This window comes from Centruroides vittatus, unplaced genomic scaffold, assembly GCF_030686945.1.
Source record: "Centruroides vittatus isolate TY-2023 unplaced genomic scaffold, ASM3068694v2 contig_2954, whole genome shotgun sequence".
Lineage (NCBI taxonomy): Eukaryota > Metazoa > Arthropoda > Arachnida > Scorpiones > Buthidae > Centruroides > Centruroides vittatus.
Window position 1 is genome coordinate 13,676 of NW_027121878.1, and position 24,040 is coordinate 37,715.

The window sequence follows — 24,040 nt, forward strand, 5'->3', positions numbered from 1 at the left end:
AAAATTAAAATTCTTAGAGGATATTTTTCCCATTAGGTGTTGCAGAAAAAGGCCCAAGGAGTTAAAAAAGCAATTCCTAGTTATTTCGTACGGTTTCGAGTTATTTTCTACGTGAGACTTTTTTTATGCGGTCCCTATTCACCGCACAAAAAAAATATTTTTTAATTGTGTTGCGAAAACTATTTTTTATAGCCACTCGTGGAGTTTCGCGCGATTTTTTAATGCATTTTTTTATGCGGTCCTTTTCCCCCGCACAAAACAGGTTTGACTGTATACATAAATAGTGTGTTAGAAATTTTTCATTGGTGAATTTCTGCAAGCTTTTGATACCACCGACTCTATTTTGTTCGTTTTGTCTTTAGAGATTCCACGATTTTATATCGAGCTCTGAAAAATGTACTGTATAAAATAGCAAAAATGTATAATACCTGAAGTCTTATAAAAAAAATTGTATTAATAATAAATTAAAAGATATAAATAATTTTTACGTTTGAGGATTCTGTTTGTACTGCTATTTTCGGGGAGATTTTTCTTCGTGTACTTGTACTTATTTATTATTATTGAATAATGTAAATAAATGAAAATATATGCCAGAACTTAATTAATCTTAATAATACTTCCTGCGTTATAAAATTAATACATAAAAATTTCTGTACCAATTTGAAACCATGTTGTAGGTTTTTGTTTTCGTAAGCACGATATACTGCAGTTAAACGAACACTGGGCATCATTTCATCTGTTTATTTGCTCTTCTTAGTTTAACTGCACTATATCGTGCTTACAAAACAAAAACATAAAATTTGACAACGCTTTGATATACGGGCGCTCGAATGGCCATGACAAGTGAGAGGTCAATTTGTTGCTCTGGAGGAGGACCCGTAATCGAATTCCGAAAATTATTATTTTTTTTTTGGTTGTTGTGTAATGGTTACGAAACAAGTCCATTCTTTACCGCCTGCTCTCATAGCGTGACCTAATTTAGTTCTGGATATGTAAGGTTAAAAAGTGCTCTTGTTGCCTTCTGGACGAAAAGGGAAAAAGGAGACGGCCGGATGGCCGAGCGGTAAGGTGGCAGCCCACTCGCTCTGGGGGACCCGGGATCGAATCCGAACGGGTCGAATAATCCCAGGAATTTTTCGGGGGTGGTCCGTTTGATTATGTCGGGCCCCGTCCCTCACCACCCGGTCGCCCCATTGTGGGCCTGGCCGAACCCATAATGGGCCTACTAAAAGAGGCCCTCTTAGTGCCACAGGGCGAAAGAGTTAAAAAAAAAAAAAAAAAAAAAAAAAAAAGGGAAAAAAGGAAAAACTACATATTTATATGTATGTATGTATGTAATTGAATTATTTATTACAGTAAAAGGATGTGTAACTACAACATGTATTTCTTATGTTCATATTTGAAATCTTTATATAAACATATTTGATTTTATATACGACGAATCTTCATTTCAACAACGGGTAATGAATAATATGAATTTCTCCAACTGCCCCATACTATGCCTTTGCCTTTTAGTTCGTTCGTGCCGTTCAAATATAATCCGTTTAAGTTCGAATGGTGACATCTGTTATACCACCATGCACCTTCGTACTTTTGGGCGCAATTAGTAATATTTGCTTTATCGTTATCTCTGTCAAATGTACTGAAAAACATGTTGGTGTGACTCTGAATAAGAGAATCTCCTGTAAGATACGAGCAAGAGTTTCAATTTTTATCAATCACTTAATTTGCATTGTAATATTTGAAAAAACATAACTTTTATAAAATATTTAATAGCATAACCATGATTAGCATTTATAATTTAGGAAATGTGCAACACAATAATTCGTAACGTACTACTACAGTATCAATCATGACGTTGAAGAAGGTGATTTTATGCTAAGAGAACTTCGTCTCAGACTGCAGCGAAAGTTTGTGAACTCAGGTTAGATCACATGTGCGCTAAATTAAAGTGACTTACATACACATTACATATGCAGTCGACTCTCACCTTCCTTCTAAAACTTATTTCTTACATAATAAGGTTTGTGAAATTGGTAATAAAGCTTTTTTATACTTACCATTTCAATGTTTAACAGAAGCATAAAAATCTTACCAAGTTTTTTCGCATCTCGCTTCTTTTCCTCTGTAACCCACCTTTCTTAGACATTTTCTTCAGTCTTCTAAATGGAAGAAGTGAGTACAGTAATTTGGCAAGGGTTTTGCCGTATTCCGATTGTCAGGTATCGTGCACTGAATTCTTTACGTTTTTACAATGCAAAAGTTTCGTATTTGCTTAACATGAGGTGAATATTGATCCCGATGTCTTACGTTGTATTAAATTTTAAATCTTGGTCTATGTCATAACCTACCATTTTATTGCATCTATTAAGTAAGGTTTATTAAATCAAAATTTTCACATTTCACATATGTTAAAGAAAATCAACAGCCCGACCAATCAACGACAGAACCGATTCATAAGTTAGTGGCGTAGAGATTATTTCGCGTCATTTAGACGTCACAACACGCATCATCGATGACGTTGCTATTTAAATTACGATTCAATGCGCATGCGGATAAGATACTATTTTTGTTTTCCGGTACGCGCCGCAGTCGAATTAAATTCAAAATAATTAATAAAAATCGCGTTAATTGGCATTTATGTAATATAAATGACATTCAAAAATTTGTGTTTAAATATGATTGAGTTATCTGTATATATAATCGAGACGAGTTGATAATAATAATAATAATAACAACAATAATCAGCGAACAGCCCAAACGGTTAGGAGTTAAAAGTTGAAATTTGGTACACAGTTAGGGTACGTCACGAGAACGCACACTAAGAAGGAATTTTTCGAAATTCCTCCCCACGGGAGAGAGTTACAGGGATAAGGTTTAACACTTCCATCAACAATGGAAGTGTTATTACAATGGAACTAACAGCAATGAAGTGTTACGTAACAATGGAATTGTCAACAATAAAAGTGTTGTGTAACAATGAAATTGTTAAGAGAAAGCGACGTGCAAGACGCAGATGCCGTTTTTTTCGTTTTTGCGGGAAATCGAACATATTTTTAGACCCATCTAAAAATTCTCTAATTAGTCTGGAAACAAGGGATCCCAATTCTTGCATTCTGTGAAAACGGGTAAGGTTGACTATAATGTTATTACATTATAGTCAACCTTTAATCTTCAATCTTCAACTTTCTTAATCTTCACTATCGTTAATTTTGCCCGAGCAACGCCGGGCCCATCCGCTAGTTATATTAATAAATTTTTGTCATTTAATATATTTTGGAATGTGTGTATAAAGTACTTGTTGGACTAAATGATGAGGGCTGGTGAAATACTTGTGACAGAAGAATGCCTCCAAAATTAAAAAGAAAATTTTGTAAAATGGTTAAGAAGCTCGAAATGTTGTACGGTTCAGTATGCTGGGCTACGAAGAAAGTGCGTTACAGAGAATGAATGTTGAGAATTACAGATGCTGAGATGGATGAGTGATATCACAATTAAAGATAACGTGAGGAATAGGTAATCAGGAGAATCTTAGGAATAACGGACATAAGAGAAAATTTGAGGGAAAATCGACTAAGATGGTTTGGGCACGTGCAACGCCAATCAGAAACAGCCCCAGTACGAAGAGTTCTAGTAATTTTAGTGGAAGGAGCAAGAAGTAAAAGAACTGGAATGAGGCCCTTAATTGTGACATAGTGGAACGCAATGTCTCTGCTGAACTTACTTTGAACAGCACAGAATGGAAGAGAGAGATTCGAAGTGCTTAAGAAGATAATTTATATCATTTACAACTTCCTGACATTAACAGCAAGAAAGTGTCTTAAAATTATGTAAATTTAATTATAAAAAAACTTTTTTAAAAGTAAATCAAAATTATTTTAATTTTAGACATGTAAAAACATTGAAACATATTACACTGATATATGACAATACCCAGAATAAATTGTTAAAAATTAGACAAATATTGAAGAATAAATTAAAAATATTCTCGAGATTGATATAAACATGATGATTTTTTTAGTTTTCAAAATAAGAATTACATTTTATATTAACACTTCTAACTATCGAACTGTAATCATGACCCCAAAATCATATTTATTTAATCCACTTGTAATAAGAAATTTATTTTAAACTTTTATAATCACATGTCTTAGTAACAAAATGTCCTTCAACAAACGGATTTCTATTTAGCAAATATACCGCAATCTACTGAATGACCTTAATCTATTTCTTAGAAAATTAATTAATAGCTTTTGTTGCACAATGTATTTATTTTTCCCTTTATACAAACCTCGAACTTTCTTCTATATAATACAGTGAATTCTCGGATTCGGATGTACAGTACACAATCTATGTCTTTTGGTAACTAGATGCCGCATTCTTTTGAAGTGCTTTATGTCTTGCTCACCAGAGGCCAAGTAGATAAATCCAGAGATCACTGGCATCATATGGCGTTTCGCTAACGAACTGGTCAGTATTCTGCATTTTCTTGACGTTAGTAATATTTAAATACGAGTCATTTTCACATAGAATGTTCTCATGAGAGAGAGATCCCTTTTTGGCACACCACAAATGTGTCGTGCTGCTACACACAATCAATCCAATCCCAATTTTTCTGTCCTTTCGAAAAAGTCGGTTTTACTTTCTCAGCTATTATGTATAACAAAAGAAAGTATTGCGATCTGTCAAAAAATGATCCCCAAGATTATCATATTTTTGGAACACGGGGTGAACAGAGAAAGGGAGTCGTGTGTCATATCTAGAGTAGTGTCTGACTTAATAACGAGTAAAATTGTCATATTCATTTACATTTTTTATAAAACACGTCCGTACTCTCAAAATTAAGTTTTTTTGCCATTTTATGATAATTAAATGTATAAAAAGTTCTTTGTAATTATATATCGTAACAGATGACGCCACCAAATGTCGCTGAGAAAGTTAGTTAACTCGTTTCCGGATTTTTTACTCGTTTAAACTGTTAGGCTTACATCATTTTCGACGTTCGAAAGTTTATGGCTGGTGTATTTTCCTGTCTTTCACGCTAATCATGAAACTGTAATTCGGCTGTGTACGCAGCTTGAAAATGGATTTCTGAGGCGAACGTTAATCGATTCATTGATAATATGTCTTGCCGTGTAGCGTCTTTTATACTGCTCGTCGGGACCATATTCGTTACTGAATATGCAGGTGTCCATTGCATACCTTTCTTTGTTCTTTTAATCATTTCATATCTCTGTCACTCCTACCGGTTCTGCAATGTGCATGTCACTATGTCAACGAGCTAGAATATACTACATAGAGTGGCCATGTATGAAAATAATTAAATAAACGCGCCATTTTCTTTTCAATCAACAAAGTGTGGCATTCGTGTTGTATAAAGGCAACGAGCTAGAATATTCTAACTCGGTGTGTAAAAGTGATAGTACCCGTCGTTGGCACATAAAGCGCTGTAACAATAGTCACAGCCACTGTATGTTGTATATTCTATGATAGCTCGTTGGGTTACGTGCAGTCTTTCCTGGTGTTGCTATTTCACGTTTGATAAATGTATGTATTAGTACTGACATAATGATATATCAAATTTAATTTATTACAAATACGAAATATATTTTGAATAATTAAAAAAAAATTTATTTTATTATTATTATTATTTTCTGTATTTATAATCGAAAACCGTGTTTTGTAATCGCTTTGTTGCGCAAACAGTATTAAGTGTGACAAATTTAAATGCCAAGTGTTTATATTTGTTACACTTAATAGTGTTTGCGCGACAAAAAATTTTTTAAATTATTAATTAACTTGCAATAAAGAGTTAAGTAAACTTTAACTTACCAGCTTCACCACTATAACCGCTTACATGTAACTTATACAAATTTTCTTCGTTACCAATTTTCAATTCTCTATATTGGGCGTATGAAGTCTTATTTTCTTTGTCTTTCATATCTATACTGAGAGAATAGTTTCCTTGATTTGTTAAATAATTTAATTTTTCATTGCCTAAAATATGCATTCGTGTATTCAGTAAGTTTGCTTCACCAGCTAAAAATTGAATAAATCACGGATAAACTTGTGTAATTAGAATTGATTACCTAACCAAAAGTCTTCGTCCAATTTTCCGAATCCTTCCGCATAACTTTTCCAATCTTTATAGAAATAGGAAACAGGTTGTTTAAAATCTCCTCTTCTTTGGAACACCTTTAAAATATAATTATTTTAAACCAGGGATGTCCAACCCGCGCCCGAAGCAAGTTTAAATGCGGCCCAATAAACGTTGATACAAAATTGACAATTTTTAAAATTTTTATTTATTTATTTATTTCTACGTCATAAACTCAAAAGGAAGTCACAAAGCCTTTATACATATTTTAGGTTTGAGTGGATATCAAATATTTTCAAATACTTGGAAATGTGTAAATGAAGAAAGAATACTAAATAAAGCTGGAATTGTAACTCAAAAGATTATAGATGCAAATTTGAGAAAAGGAGAAAAAGGCCAAAAGATAAAAAGTAGTGAGGTAGGTTAAATAGACCTTCTGTTATGCAAATATTGATCCTAATCTTCCAATCTTTTTCACTTCTTTATCTTTAGTCCTTTCTCTCCTTTCCCCGCATTTGGGTCTATAATTCTTTGAGTCCCAACTCCAGCTTTATTTAGTATTTCTTCCAGCGTTACAAGATTTAACTACTTTACGATGAATTTGGCTACCTTTTGTTTAGTTTGGCGTAAAATATATCATTTGGCGCATTCGCTACTTTTTAGGCTATATATTTTTCGTAAATATATTAATCAAATAAAAATGCATTTTAAAATGGTGTTTTGTCGTTTTTTTTTATTTTTATTAATCAGAGACCCAAAGAAAAATATTTGTGTTTTTCAAATAAATTTTTGTTTGTCTCCTTTATGATAAATGAATTTATCTATTTCTAAGTAAAAAATTGAAATTGACTGTAAAAGTAAATTTTTAAAATATTTTTTTTCGTGATAAAGTTATAATACTTATTACTATAATCTAGACATGTTAATTCTGAAATATACAAGTATATTTAACGATTTTGGCCCACAAGTATATATAATATAAAGATTGGATGGCATGGATATATTGAAAGATATCATAGAGTTTTGACCCACAAGTATATATAATATATATATGGGTCAAAACTCCATGATATTTTCCAATGTGGACCAGAGAAACGAAAAGGTCGGACACCCCTGGTTTAAACGTAATGTCGAATTAATTAAGTAACGAACAATATTTATTAACAGATTCTAAACATTTCTATAAGATATTGAGGTTTTTCTTCCATGAGATTTTTTTAAAATATTGCATTCGAGTCGAATATAGTTAACGTAATCGAGTTTCAGATATGTATTACAATGATAAAACAGGAAAGGCCTTCATCATAACGCGGGATGGACTCTGATCTAGGTTCAATCACTTAACTTGAATATAAAAAGGGAATTTTTTTCGGAAAATACAGTGCAATGCGAATTATTCGTGCGCGGATTAATTACGCAGCATCCATTATTTACAATAAATTTTACACATTTACACATAAATGCTAATAACGAGTAAAGATGTCATTAAGTCTGACCTAGCTGGAGATATGATATACGGCCTCCCTTTATCTCCTCATCGCGTCAAACTTTGCCCACAAACATTTAATAACGTCAATTGCCTAATGCGCAAACATCATACAAACTTTCAGACATTTTCAACATAAAGCACGAAACTTATTAAGCTTCAAACAGGATGAATAAAATCCCACTCACATACAGTGGTACCTTGGTACGCGAACATAATCCGTTCCAGAAAGAGGTTCGAGTACCAATATGTTCGGACTCCAAATCATTTTTTCCCATTACAAATAATGTAAAATGGATTAATGCGTTCCAATCCCCAGTTGATTCGCTAGTAACATAACAGATTAGAGTATAAATGATATTTAGTTTTTAGGTAAGCAGTAAATAACACATATATAACTCTCAATAAATAGTAAAAACATTAAAGAAGTCATTTTAACATACGAAAACTTATCTTTTTGATTGCGATATGATGGCGTAAGTGGATGGAGGTGTGAGGAGGAAGAGCGGGAGTTACTGCCGAGAAGGGGAATCCCCTTCCATAAAAACATCTGGTAATGGAACTTCGGGGGTTGCTTCCCTTTTCTGTCGCTTTTGGGCAGGTAAATCTTTAATTAAAAACTTATCCATTGTCTGTTGCTTCTGCCTTTTTTGCAGAATTTTACGGAAATGAGACATGACATTTTCATTGAAAAGGTGTACAGCCCTATTGGCTACCATGGTATCAGGATGAGATTTTTCAACAAAAGCTTGCACATCCCCCCACTTAGCACAAATTTCTTTAATCACTGAACTTGGGATATCCTCCTTTCCCTTCCTCCTCTCCCGAAGACATATCCTCAGCCAAAATCCTTTGTTGCTCATTTTGAAGGTGCTCCAACTCTTCTGTAGTAAGCTCGGTACTGTGGTCTTCCACGAGCTCTTCAATATCCTCATTGTCGACCTCCAAGCCTATGCTTTGTCCAATAGAAACAATGTCATCCACAATTTCTTCATTAAAGCCCTCAAAATCTCGCTCTGGTACACAGTCGGGCCAGAGTTTCCTCCATGCTGAATTCATGGTACGGTATGTCACTTGGTTCCATGCATTGTCAATAAGATGAACGCAATTAAGAATATGGAAATGATTTTTCCAAAATTCTTTCAAAGTTAACCGAGTGTCATTAGTGACTTCAAAACACTTCCGAAACAAGGATTTAGTGTACAATTTCTTGAAATTAGAAATGACCTGTTGATCCATTGGTTGTAGCAAAGCGGTTGTGTTAGGTGGCAGATATTTAACCCGAATAAAGTCGAATTCTTCGACTAAATCCTCCTCCAAGCCTGGAGGGTGAGCAGGAGCATTATCTAATAGGAGAAGGCATTTTATTGGCAAGTTCTTTTCTTGCAAATATTCTTTCACACTTGGTGCAAAAACTTCATGCACCCACTCAACAAAAAATTGCCGAGTCACCCAGGCCTTTGAATTAGCACGCCACATAACAGGCAATTTACTCTTCATAATATTGTTCCTTTTGAACACCCTTGGATTGTCGGAGTGATAAACCAACAATGGCTTAACCTTAAAATCTCCACTTGCGTTACCACACAGCAAAAGAGTAAGCCTATCTTTCATTGGCTTGTGCCCTGGTAGTGCTTTTTCTTCCTTTGTAATATAGGTTCTCTTCGGCATTTTCTTCCAAAATAGCCCAGTTTCGTCTGCATTGAACACCTGTTGAGGTGCATAACCTTCTTCCATTATAAGTTTACTAAACTCGGCGACAAATTTCTCAGCCCCTTCCTTGTCTGAACTAGCTCCCTCTCCATGCCTTACTACGTTATGTATTCCACTTCGGTTCTTAAAATTTTCAAACCACCCTCTACTAGCCTTGAATACAAAAGCACTCGTACTTGTACCAGGGGTTTTCTTCACTAAATCGTCATAGATTTCTAGCGCCTTTTCACAAATAAATGTCTCACTAATGCTATCACCTCGTAACTGTTTCTCATTTATAAAAATAAGTAGCAACTTCTCCACTTCTTCAAGTATCTGAGGCCTTTGCTTTGTCAACGTAGTCACTCCTTTTGCAACATTAGCTCTTTTTATTGTTTCTTTATTCTTTAAAATAGTCGATATCGTCGACTTAGCCATAGAATATTGGACAGCAAGATCCGAAACACGCACTCCATTTTCGTGTTTAGCAATGATTTCTTTTTTCAGTTCGATTGTTGTTCTCACTGTTTTTCTTTTCACTTGACCACTTTCACTTTTATACTTCTTGGGACCCATGTTTAAGGGATAATAAATCAAAAGAAAAGGAATCCAAAAAATATAGCACAGCGTAAGTTAAGTTAATGTGCATGCGAAACAATGACTGTCTCGTAACTGTCTGTCGTGTTAAGGTTCATCATATTCGTCATTGTAAACCGCGCTTTAGTTAGGCGCTATCCGTTCTTTTTGTGTGTCCGACCGTCAAGGGACCGTTCGGGATCGAGTTTCATAATTTGAACCTTAATCTTGTCAGTTATATGTATACAAAAGGTAAATTGTTTACAAGCTAAGTCTTTGTTCATTGTCTGACAAATGTACGCTTTCGTTTCGTCAATTGTTCACGATAGGAGGCGTTTTTTGTGTAAGATCCAAGTTGGATGTATGTGAGTTAATAAATGTTCTCGTTAATTTTGTATCGCCCCTTTTTGATTCGTTCACGGTTATAAGAAATCACCACACGTCGACTTGGCGGGCTTTCCCGTTCGAGTACCAAAATTTTGTTCGGGAACAGGGGCATTTTTTTTCGAAATTTTTGGTCGAGTACCGATTTGTTCGGGCTCCGAAACGTTCGGGTACCGAGGTATGACTGTACTAACATTCCATATATACAGAAAAATGCTCGAATTTTTTTGCATTTTTTGACGTTTAAAGGTGTCATAGGTTCAAAAATGTAAAACTCTAGGAGGTCATATTTTTTTACCGATCGCCATACTTTTCCTCTGTTGTATAAAACAGAGCAGAAAAGTAAAAATCGTGAAATACAGGGTCTGATGGACAGTGTCCAAACTATTTCCTTACAAGAAATAAGTTTTCGATTTTGCGTATGTTTTTACCCTGTCGTTAACCCGAATAATCGAAAATATACAGTAATTGCGAAATTAAACTGTTTATTGCTATTAAACAAACTGATGATAACACACGAGTTTATTTGTACTCACCGTCCATCCACCGCCGTCTGTTTTCATATCGCAATACACTTTGAAACAAAAAGGTGTTGTTTGATTTTTCATAACTCGTATTTCATAAATGCCAGACTTTTGTACACCTTGCTTTTTGATATCGGTACAATCTGTCGGTATTTGCCTTATTTCCGGAGGAAATCCTATGACTGATAAATGTATCAAATTAATTTATAAAATTAATTAATTAAAATAGAAAACAGCTTAGAAAACTTACTCTGATGGATGAGTTTGTCTATTTCTTTGAGTTTTGTGAACACATCGTTATTCACACATATAGTAATTTTCTGTCCAAGATATCCGAAGTTGGGAGAAAAGGAAAAAAATTCCCCACACCCAAATTGCAATAGTCATGTTTAACAAACGTTACCTTTTTTGCCTGAAATAATTACAGATTTATCGAAATTTCGAGTCAGTTTATTTCATTCGTTGAATTTAAAATTAAATTTCGTTTGACGTTACTTACCTACGAGAAGTGATGATTTATTTAATAGGTCGTATGTAACAAGATGGTATTGTAGTGGTGCAAATATAGCTGTATAGCAGTACAAAACTAGGAGTGATCGTGTTTGGTAGAGCTAGCATATACAATATGAAGCGATTATCTCTAGTATAGAAAGTTGTTAGTGCCGTGTGGAAACATCGCAGTAGTAGTAATGTGTATTTAAGTACTTCAACGGGTTTTGATAAGGAAAACCTGTTTACTCTTTACGTTTTTATCAGATAAATATGAAATTCTTTTTATTTTTAGTATATTCAGTTCAATAATTTATCTTCACATAGTGAAGCGATCGTTGAATGCTTAATAATTGAGTGTTTTGACGTAACAGTTAGTCACCTAACTGATCAAAGATCGCCACACTCGTATATCAAGTGCATTATTTACGCGTATCAATGCATGAATTGAAGAATTAATCTATTCTAAAAGATTTACTAGAAACTAAAAACAAAAATATACAAAAACAACTTCAGAAATGTGGGAAAACTAAATTAAATGCATTTTAAATTAAAGTTCGTGAAAATCAACAGAATGTACTGTAGCTCCACAGTCACTAAAATAAACCTTTTTTTCGATAAATCTATATTTGTTTTAAATATGCTTGTGGCAATAACAGAGAGTGCTCAGCAAACCATTAAATAGATACAAAACACTTTTTTCGTAGCCGAGATATATTTAATTCAGAAACAAACGTTTTCGGCCTGATCCATAGGCCATCTTATAACGATAAGAGTCATTCGATTGAGACGGTATGTACAGTGGGCCGTGAGTTGGTTTAATATAAACGCTAGTGGATAAATGTCCTTTTTTGAAAAGGATATTAATATCCAAAAAATGTATATCCAAAGAACTCTTTTGCTCTAACTTGAATTTAAGACCATCGCTGTTACTATTGATCATAACCACAAAATCATTTGTCCTACTGTTATGTTTCTATAAGACAAAGACGTCATCCACATACCTCCTAAAATATACAATATCATTGTTGAAATTATGAAAGACCCTTCGTTCTAGCCACCTAATATATACATTTTTTGGATATTAATATTTTTTTCCAAAAAGGACATTTATCTACTAGCGTTTATATTAAACCAACCCACGGCCCACTGTACATACATACCGTCCCAATCGAATGATCCTTATCGCTATAAGATGGCGGCCTTCTGAGCTTTAGTAAGAAGGGCCTATTTGTATTGTGACAGGGTTGAGGACAGAGTAAAAGAAGTCGGTAGGGTGCTGCATGAGACAGAGGTCCTAGGTTACAAAAAGAGCACAGTTCTAGGAATCGTTAAGAAATACGAAATTAACATCGGAAAAACGGCCATAAGGTATGTTCCCACTACGATCACGAAATTTACTTACAACGATAGTATGAATAGAGTTATGAAAGAGATTGCTAACAGAAAAGAGTCAAGTAAAAAAAGCCCCAAGTTTGAACAAGCTCTTAAGAAATGATAAAGATAGTATTCAGGGAGAAGAGAAGGCAGGGGTGTATAGAATTCCCTACAAAAATATGCAACTAGGTATTGAAAGGACTACATCGGTGTTACAACCAGTAGTTTGGGGCTAAGGCTCGAGAAACATAAGTATAGTATCAGAAAGGAGTCTAATGCAACCATGTTGTCCCAAATGGCGCAGACCCAAGGCTCTGTAGTAAACTGGGATGAAACATCTATTATCAAACCTATCACTTCTCCAACATTGGCAATAACTGCAGAGAAGATTGAGATATATAGGAGCAGGCTGGAAGAAGGGTGTTTGAATGCAAGGGATGCTGAAAGCCTGTCATTTGCATAAAAGTTCATTGTTAAGAAGTATGCAAGAAACTTGAACTAATGGGACTTATCACTTTTATTTATATTAGTGTTATTGGAGGATTTATGTTATTTTATTAATTTGTTACTGTTATCTTTGTTTATTTTTCTATTATCTTACTCTAAGTTTATTTTCCGTTATTTTGTTCTGTTGTAAAACGTTTAATTTGATTTTTGTATTCCATTCATGGAACGTAAGCGTTCCAATTTCGTCTTTCGACCTGATGATGGCCTACGGATCAGGCCGAAAATGTTTGTCTCTGAATTAAATATATCTCGGCAACGAACAAATGTGTTTTGTATCTATTTTGTGCTTGTGCCTTTGAAAAGTTTTCATATTCGTAATTTAGAAGCACGGTATCTATAATTATGAGAGGAAAATACTTCACGCAAAATTAATTATTTTTTACTTTATTTGGAAAATTATAAACAAGATATTCCATTTATTGACAACGGAAAGTGGGAAGCAGAAGCGCCAATATATTGGGGCATGTGTCCCCTTGGACGCCCTTGTCCTAGTTTCTAAAGTTCCTCAAATTCCATGACGAACAAACAACAAAAAATTTATGACTTCTAGCTTTTTCTGCAAATATAAAAGAACTGAAAGAACGATACTTGTCTAATGCCCCATGCATGTATTCTTAAACAGTCATTTGTTTGTCGTATGTTGACTAAACTACATTTCTTGTTTTCAAGTTAATACTGAATGCAACACGTGCAATCTTGTGGCAGCGCTGATCAGACGTTCGGTCACAGGGTTTGAAGCTTTTTGCTTAATATAGATGCCATTTTTTATTGCTTGTGCCTCCTTTTACTTTCCGGCTGTTATATCTAACAGAAGGAAAGTATGGCGATGGGTCAGAAAATGACGACCTAAAATTTTTGTAGTTTTCGATACGCCTTGCCCTTTTATAATAATTAAAAATATAAAAAGTATTTTAAATAAAATATCTTAACAGATGACGCAACCAAATGTTACCGTGAAAGATAAGCAACTCTTTGTTGGTGAGATCCTACCACAGATTAATTGGTCTGAAAATTTAATAAAAACACAAGAGAAATTATACCTACTTTTTAAAATTTTAAATTAGTTTCAGTGAGTTTAGAGGAAATAATGCGTTGATAGAAAGTAGTCAAAAAATATATTACAGTAAGACAAATATAATTTTACAAAAGAACATTATAAAAACTTCCCCGAGATATAATTCTTCTAATGAAATAAAAAGTTAATGCTTTTTTTAAAAAAAGTTTTTTTAAAAATGTTTATATTTTTAATTACTTTATATTTGTGTTTTTTAAAGGAATGTTTGTCGGCCAGTAGCCTCAAAGGAAAGGTCAGTCGCCAAAAATGTAATGTCCAAAACACAATAAATGGTGGTTCCTTATTTTGGGAAGGACTTTGTCTTCAAATAATTAAAGCATAAACTTCAAAATTTAATATAGGCTGCATTTTTGTCTATTATTCTAAATTCTAATTGCAAATAATATATAGAAAATTTTTTCATAACGTTTCTGTGAAATCATAATTTTAATATGACTTTTATAAGGGAGGAAGCAGATAGGCATTCAAAAAAAAACCACTGCAAATCGTTTTAGCCGCAGTATTTCTTAAATAATTTAATTATCCTTAATTATTGTGTTGGGATTATCACCTGTGGACATTTCAGACTGTTTTACATATTTCTGCGGGATAGTTGCCTACAAAGAAAAATCATCTCTGCAGTTGTTCCTGGTGATTAAACATGGCGAGTAGTGAAGATATGTTTAGTATCTATAATGTAATTTTTACTTTATTAAATTAATTATTCTTATTAAATTTAATAAAAGATGGCGCCTAGTACGAAATTAATTAAAATTTAATTATTAAGATTAACAGAAAAATAGGCCGAATAATTACGGCGATCGTTTGGATTTGATTAATAACATCGGGCATTCAAATATTTATGTTATTGTTTTAGCTGTAAACGATTAAATGTAATATACATTTATACAATCCGGAAAATTCAAATAAATATAAATTTTGTTTTCTTTAAGATAAGGCTAACATAAATATCAAAATTAAGAATGGAGCAGTTGAAAGAGTAAAGACATGTTTATTTTCACACAGCTATATTGATACAATTATTTCCTAATACGACGTATTTTCAGCTCAACTTCTGGCAATGAGTAATACGAACCTTCCCAATGGAACCACGCAACTCCATACGTGCCCGAACGTAAGAAATCACTTTTATAAATTCCACTGACGTTGGAATACAAACAAGCACCAAACCACCATCCAACTTTATACAGATCGGCACAGTTCGGCGGTACGAGATCGTTGTCTTTGTCGTAAGTACTGAACCTCATTCCGTCGTGATAATGCGTAAGAGGATCACCTGTAAATTGTTAGTGTTAAAAATCACTTTATTGTATTCTCCTCAGTATCAACTTCAAATTATGGATTTAAAACATAAGTCGATAGAGATGAGAGTTATGGCATGATGGTGATTTTAAATTGAAATTAGAAAACTCGAGCATATGCAGCAACGCCTGCTCCATATTCGCGGTTGGGCGGGGTTATGCAAAGGTTTTATTTTCGTAATCAGCAATTTTTTTTCGGAATTATACGCACGAAATTACAGTATTAGTATTAGCTAACTTATAGTGAGAAAATCTTATTAAAATTTAAACTTAAATCAACTTACACGCATCTCCGTTACACCCGGATACACGTAATTGATACGACTCGTCATTGTTGCCGATTTCGAATTTCTTATATTGAGCGTAATGATGGTCGCCATTTTTATCTTTCATGTCGTATCTGAGTACATATTCTCCGTTCTGAGTTAGGGAATGCAACTTGTCATTTCCTAGTAATAAATTTTCTTAATTACTTTTAAATTTTCATGCAAAAACAATGCTAAACATATATTAAAGGTAATTACCGAGCCAGAATTCATTATCTAATTGACCAAATCCCTCGGAATAACTTCTCCAATTTCTGTAGAAATAATCTTTCGGGTTATTGAAATTTCCTCTTCTGTGAAATACCTACATATTTTTTTTAATTAGAATTTAATCAAGACTTTATATAAAATATTAATTTTAATTAATTTCTATAAAGTTATTATTAATGAATAGAAATGAAAACTAACTGTCCATCCTCCTCCATCAGTTTCCATATCGCAATACACTGGAAAGCTAAAAGGTTCCTTTGTCCTGTTACGAGGCCAAATTTCATAAATTCCAGATTGATTAACTCCATTTTTGAATATATCCGTACAGTCGATAGGATTTTCTAGGGAATATTTGGACTTCTGTTCGGGGAGCATTTCTAAAACTAATCATTGAAATAATTAATTTTTATGGATTTTTGATGAAATGTTGTTTTAAAAATATATTTTATAAAAATTAAAAAGTAAAGACTTACGTTGATGAACAATATTATCGATTTCTCTAAGTTTTGAAGGAAAAATGGAATAACTTTGAGATAAATCATTGCAGAAAATCTGCTTGGAATAAGTAAGGAATGATATAACGTAGAAGATAAATGATAGTTGCATCTTTCACTAACGACCGGGTGAGATATGAAGTGAAGGAATAAGTAAAACTTGTTCACTTTTATAGTGAAAAAATCAGGGAAATTTATATGCTGGATATAATAATTGCTTCCGAGAAATGGCTTGCAGCCAACAATTCACCTTCGTGATGGTCACTTACATCAGTAGGCGGCTTATTAAAATTTTAACTAAATAAAGTAGAAAAATGCGCCATTCATTCAAGTAAATATTTAAATTTTCTTCAATTTTAACAAATATTACTATTTAGCCTTAAAATTTTGAAGTAATGATATAAAAATTTAGCCATTAATTAGGTTTTCTTTAATAATTGTTTTCGTGACAACATACTGGTAAATCTATTAATAATTTTATATTATGGATACGATGACGAGTGTCACGATTTGAAAATTATTTTTTTAAATATTCTTTTTAACAGAAAAAAAAATTAAATAATACTGATTATCAGTCAACGGTTTACATTATATATAACAATATAATTATATAATAGAGTACCTGTCGCCATAAATAATTAAAATGTTCCAATAATAGAAATTAATTTTTACAATTTATTAATTTATGATGATTAAAAGAGAAATTACTTTGCAACAAATGTATTGTTTTTGACCGTGTGCCCGTATTTTATTTTATCAACACTTTTTACCCTTTCAGAACGAATGTGACTTTATTTAATCGTATCTTTTATGGTTTTGTTCAGGTTTCAAATGGGGGAGACTAAGTAACAAGAGTCACGACATATCTAGAAAAACCACCCAAAAATATAATCAGGGGTTCCTGAGAGCGGTAAACTGACGCCTTAAACGTCTGGACTATCCGCCATGTTGGGGAATTCCCTGAGGAAACTTAATTCGATATTTAAAAATTCAAAGCAGATTTTTAAAGTAAATATACCCAAGCAAGATTCTCTACTTGTATATTGCAATAAATTATAATTATAATACATTACCTATTAAATAGATCTTTATTTGAAAATCCAGCTACGAATTGATTAACTTTCCCGGCTACAACATGTAAGACTGCTTCGGAGCCATCTGTTAACACATTTTATTAAAAATATTTTTATATTATTGATTATTATAAAATTTTAAAAGTAAGGATGAGCGTTATAATAATACTTACAATAATTAGGCAGGTAACGAATAAATATAAATAATTAAAAATAGAAAATAATATTTATATTGATTTTTAGTGTAATTTACAAAAATAATTTCCTTTTTAAAATTTATTCATATCCTAAAAATTTATAGATATACATTTGACAAAGAATACTTGTTTACAGGAAATGACGTAATTTATAGATGATATTGTACGTCATCGCGAACTCGTCGTGTGTCTTAAAGGTCAAATAGAACTCGTTCTAAAAATTGATATGACGAAAGTTGCGCTTACAGTTGAAATCGTGACAAGAGAATAATAACAAGATACACTGATAGATATCTCATCCATATTTATCAGTAAGAAATTAAAAGCTAGTTGAAATTTTTTAAGAATTAAAATGTCCAAAAAATGAATACAAAAGCTTAAAAACAACAATGAGTTTGGTAAAAAAAAAATTAAGGAAAATTTGTAAAATGTAGCATAATTACTTTTCATTTGTTTTCACGACGTCATTGACTGTTCGTTTAGGTTACTCATCTATACAGGAAAATTACTGCGATCACACAATACACCAGACATACAGACATACACCCCCATACAAGTTATCAAGTATTATATAAAGCTTTAAATACATGAACACGTGTTATTTTTTAAATCTTAACGTAATAGGTACAACTCGCGGTTTTAAGACGACGACTGTAAGAATAATTATGACTGCTTTCACACAATCCAGATATTTACACGGATCGCTTTAGAGTGGCCTAAATGTTCACTGCATGCTCGAATTAATTATGAAATTACTAATAAAAGCATAAAAATGCATATTAACATATTAATACATACGAGCAATTATTTATTGTGGCATCTTCACAATGTCGTCTGCAATTATTAGTAGTATTTCTAATTTATTTAATTTAAAATGTATGCTTTCCACCTCAAATCAGTAGTGGCTTGCCTTTGTATATCACGCTTTTCCTTTTACAATAGAGTCGTGCCGGTCATTTACTTAACCCCTTTCAGGGCAAATTTTGAATTGAACGCAAGTTCCATTCGAATCGAACGTACTATACTTTTATAGTTAATCGAAGCTTCCAAACCCTCAGGTATTTGTACCTGATAACTTATCGGATACAAATACCTGAGGGTTTGGAGGTTTGAAAGTCTTATCAGTGATAAGACTTTCAAACCTCAGGACTTTCAAACGTCTATCTAATCCCGTTAGAGAGATTAAGGGAAGACAGACTAACAGACAGACGACAATAGGAATTAACAGATCTACAATTTTTTCAACCTTCAGCCCAAAGAGTAGCCCAGCTTTTCTAAATACAATTATTACATGTTTTGTAATAACTTACATTTTTAAAAGTAATATCCAATAATAAATTACAATATTTTAACCGAGGGTTTATTAATTCTGTATGTTTTAAATAGTATTTCAACTAGAGGGTCGTTTTTGACAGTTTTACATATCGAACAAAAAAAACGAAAATTTAAGACTTTAAATTTAAGAAACGAAAAATTGCTTCATCTTTTAATTAGTTTATTATCACTGAACATCTATTTCATATTATCAATATACACTATAATAACACGCTTAAAGAAACATGGCAATCTCTATTTTCCTCATATGTTAATGTTTTATATTAGTAAATAAAGTGAAATTTTTATCAAACATCTTCTCACAAGCAACACTTCGTGTTTTTCCAAGTTCAATAAGTGAAGACAGCAATGAGTAGATTGCACTAATCACCTTACAAAAAACAAGAAATAAAATTAGAAGAAATTGGTAAGAATAGTATTTAAACAGTTACTAATACAGTACAATAAATGGCTACGTACTCTAATTACGAAAGTCTTTTTGATGTAGAACAGTCCCCCAACAGATATACCAATTGGAGTTTTCCCAAATCCCTTCATGAAATTAAGGATCTAAAAAATAGCATGATTTCAAACATAATCACTAAAGCAAACAGAGAAAGAGGACAAAACGAATACCTTCAAATTATAAGCAACACCGAGTTGTACGGACGACAAGAAATTGCATTCGTTAAAATTACAATTACTATATATCTGAAATTTAAAAATTTTCAAAATTATTTTATATAGGGTTTTCTATAAGTCTAAAACCATAGGAGTTATGTTCATCGTTGTGTAATGTTGTACAAGTAAAAACATGGTACTGAGTGAAAAGAGACAAATTGAAATTATTTTGATTGTAAGAACCCGTAGCCCTCGTGAAGTTGCCGAAGGGTTTGACAGTCTGCACCAAGATCGCTGTATGTTATAGATAAGCACACTGGATGCAATCTTTTAAAGTCTTCGTATAGTTCTATCCGTATTCCACAACGCGAAATATGGGCGATCTGCGTAAAGGAAATGCCTCCGGTAGTACTTTTATCAGAAAACGTGCCTCAATTTAGTTTACTAACGTAAAAACACCCAGAAAACTTTACTTGGCCAGCCCGTTGGAAAGGCGCTAACACATGCATGACCAGTGTTAAGTGTTTTTTTCTTTTCTTCTACTCGGTCACTGATGAACTAGAAACTCTTCGAAGACTTCACTCTGACTACGAGTCTCAGCGCATATAAATAATTTGAATTTATTCCTCATTAGTAACAAGTTTTCTATGTAAAATAATAACGACCGACATAAGTTCTATGGATCCAGACTTATAATACATTCTGTATGTAGGTTATATGTTTTAACCGCAGAAGAAACCCTCGATAATCCATACGACACCAAAACACATCCCAGCAGAAAAATGAGTGAAAATATTGAACATAACATTCTAAAAACCGGATTTATATCGAAGAAAATCGCAATCGATGTAGTAAAACACGTATAATATATGAAGAAACTATAACACACCGGATACAGAATTTCTGGGCTGGAATTTAATTCTTGAATATATTTCCATATTTCCGAATGGTTTTACAGTGAACATTTCTTGTGTCTTTGGTGATTGCAATTAGTGCACAGTTTTCTCTGTTAAATAAAGCATTAGCAAAATATACAGAATAATGTTAATGAGGATGAAAGTAAAGTAAAACGTAATATGGTATATAATCAACAATGTAAAGTCTATATGGCAAACAATAATCTCGAATGTGGATAAATTTGAAAAATATGGAAAAAGAAACAAGTCGATGTACAACAATTCACCGATTATCAAAGTGGCGTTTACAATAAATGTTATTATACAAAAATTGATAACTTTGTATGAAAAATTACTATTTCCACGTATGAGGATATGAGGGCATGGCAATTGTTTACGTTTGAAGAAGCTGAACGGAAAAGAAATAAAGATGAGATTTGCCAATAGTAATAACATTACAGACATTTCTTGTTTTGGAAATAAGTTTTTACTTTGTTTACAGTAAACAACAGTATCAATTATTATTAAAAACATAAAAAAATGAATTAAAATAAAGAAATGCTTCAATTATATTCCGATAGAAAGTGTAAAATTTCTTTATTAATTTGACTTCAATAAGACAATCTTTGTGAACGAAGCTGATTCCAGTTAGTTGAGAAATAGTTTCGACAAAGAAAATAAATTCCATGACAATGATATTTAATGAAGTTTTAGATCTATTGACGTGAATAATATTCAGCGGCAGCCGTATGTTGTGACACGTGTCTCTCTTTTGTCATTGTTGCCCTTTTCCTAATCTCCAAACAACAGAAAATTTGTGACTTCTTGCCTATTTTGCAAATATAGAAGTAACTATTCAACATTTGTCCACTCACCCATGCGAATTCTTCATATGTTGACTAAAATCCTATTTTTTATTTCCAAGGCCAAGTTAGTTCCGAATGAAACATAGCTGCCTTGTAGGAGTGCTGATCCGACGATGAATCATAGAGTTTGAAGCTCCTTGATGTTCTTTTTATAGTCTGTGGGCACCGCTGGTAATATATATCTACAGAAAGAATTGAAGTAACTTTCCTCTAAACTAAAGTCGTATGCACTGAGAGAGGACGAGTAGAAAACTGGTAATTTGTCACGGGTTCGTGCTTGACCAACCGGTACCCAGGTGTTGGATTTTGCTTACTGAAAATGATTCTAGGACGTACTCTTTTGGTAGATGGCCCAAGTGTTGTGTTTCCTTATTCCTTAATCTAATTTTAATTTTATGGATTAAAAATTAATTCCTAAATTTATTTATTCATTTAATTTACAATAGATCGTTGCAGTATTATGATTCTCTCGACAGTACCTGTACTGTTTTGCACTCATTCTCAACCCCTACTTACCGTATGTTTCCGAGATTATTATCCATTTTATAATGACTGCTTAACATTGTTTCTAAATTTAGATTTAATCGATGTAGTAGAATGTAATGAAGTTTACTAATTTCGTTAATTGCTCGTGAAGTAATATTTTATCTCTCTAGGTAGATTGGAAAATTAGAAGTAAAATGGTAACAAGTAATTTAAAAGTATTTAGATTTTAGAAAAGAAACGGCGATTATTAATTTTTATGGAAATTTATGAAATTTTCTGAAGATAATCAAATACGGCATATATCTTTAACCGTCTAATTACTGTTTGTTATAAATTTACATTTTTCTAAAGTTTCATATAAATGTTCATTATCGGAACTACTTAAAAGTAGTGCCGATAATGTGAAAACTTCTACCATTTTCTGATAAATGTTGTAAAACTATGTTATTTGTTTTTATTTTATAGGAATCGCTTTTATTGATAAATTCGATTCCAATCAGTCGCGAAATTGTTTCGATTAAACAAATTACATCCATTTTAAATAATTATCTTGTTCAAGTTTAAGAAGGAACCTCACACTTACTTATCCGTGGCCGAGCAGATAAAAGAACTGAACTTTGGCAATTTGTCCTGTGTTTATACTTCACCAACGGGTTGGCCACCTAAAATTTTAGAAGTTTTCTTCAGAAGCTAGGATTATTTTCTTATAAAAAAACACCCTCACTTGGCACATCGTTCAATCAAGTGTTGCTTTGGTTTCTTCGCTAAAGCCGAGTGAAGCCAAACCTCACTTACAATATTCATTTATATTCTAGGCAAACACTTGGATCTTTTCGTGTAGATTTTGAAACATAAAAATATAACTTGATCGGTAAATTTTATTTATTCCAACGAACACCGTTTTATTTCGTCCGATTTGTATTCCGATGCGAAACACAGGGCTAACAAAAGAAATTCATTTCTTTGTAATTATATTCTGGTAATAAATGTCGTGACGCAAAATAGTTATCGATTTCCGTTGATTAAGTTTAGAATATTCATCAACTAGTAAACAATCACTGAACTTCTCAGATGAAGGACGATTTCTATCCATTCACTTATCTAATGAAATCAATTGCATTTGATAATTAATCTTTGCAATAATCTCATTAGACAAACAATAAGATATTCGTTTTATAATTTATAGTGTTTGAACCATCGCATTTCATATTTTAATAGAATTTTATTATATAAATATTTTAATGGATTTTTTTGTTAAGTGTACAGTGTAAGAAGATGATAGTTCCATTAAAGGTCTGCTTTTATGCGTGATATTCTAAATCTAAAAAATTACCTTGTTGCTATAGAACACTTTAGAACTTTGAAAGAAATGTTTTCTTACTATTATTTAGATACAAAACAACAAAAACTAAAAATAGTTTATAAACCTTTTAGTTACGAGTTTTACAAAAAGTACACGTGCAGTTATTACAACTGTAAAATTTGAGATAGAAATGTAATACTAACGAGCAATTATTTATTATGACATCATCACAATGCCGGGTTGCAATTTCTAATCATATTTTACATTTATTTACTTTAAAATATATGCTCTCCGCCCTCAAATTAACTTACCCCTGTATATCACACTTCTTCTTTAACTATAGAGTCGTGCCGGTATCTATCAATTGTGAAAAGCCGGGGTTTAGAGCGTCAAACTCTAAACCCCTTTTATCGGCGACGGGCTGGTAAAACCCAATCACTGTCACTGAATGGCTAAAAGGGCCATTGTTCGAGCGTGGAGGTCGCGCTGAATTCGCCCATAGGATGGCCGTTTTTTAAAAAATGAGTCCATGCCAGATTCACTTTAATAAAAAAAAATAAAGCAAAAATATAAGCGTAAGATACAATTATAGATATGCGTCACTAAGCTGGAGGTCAATGACCTAGACCATATGCAAACGCTAATGTAACCAAGAAAGAAAGAGTTTACATTTAGCCGTCAATTATCATACCCCTTTAAGTGTTCTGTCTGTCCTTCCACTGTAGATTTTCCGCGGAGGACTGGGA

The 24,040-nt window shown here is 32.7% G+C and overlaps 1 protein-coding gene across 1 annotated transcript; it reads right to left on the reverse strand.

The window, feature by feature from the left end:
* Positions 1 to 1,368: 1,368 nt before the first annotated feature.
* Positions 1,369 to 16,693, reverse strand: LOC136972530 (uncharacterized). Its single transcript, XM_067267117.1, has 10 exons — positions 16,518 to 16,693; positions 16,243 to 16,427; positions 16,033 to 16,138; positions 15,793 to 15,957; positions 15,229 to 15,483; positions 11,010 to 11,111; positions 10,772 to 10,941; positions 6,090 to 6,195; positions 5,833 to 5,997; positions 1,369 to 1,682 (listed from the first exon to the last, which is right to left on the reverse strand). Exons 1-10 carry the CDS (start codon positions 16,648 to 16,650, stop codon positions 1,429 to 1,431), a joined length of 1,641 nt encoding a protein of 546 aa, XP_067123218.1. The 5' UTR covers positions 16,651 to 16,693; the 3' UTR covers positions 1,369 to 1,428.
* Between the last annotated feature and the right edge of the window lie 7,347 nt (positions 16,694 to 24,040).

Excerpts from the sequence above, each read along its gene's own strand:
- LOC136972530 (XM_067267117.1), bottom strand. The coding sequence starts at position 16,650 with ATGCAACTATCATTTATCTTCTACGTTATATCATTCCTTACTTATTCC. Across the intron at positions 16,428-16,517 it reads CGATAATATTGTTCATCAAC|TTTTAGAAATGCTCCCCGAA; the intron begins GTAAGTCTTTAC and ends TTCAATGATTAG. Across the intron at positions 10,942-11,009 it reads AGACAAACTCATCCATCAGA|TCATAGGATTTCCTCCGGAA; the intron begins GTAAGTTTTCTA and ends TACATTTATCAG.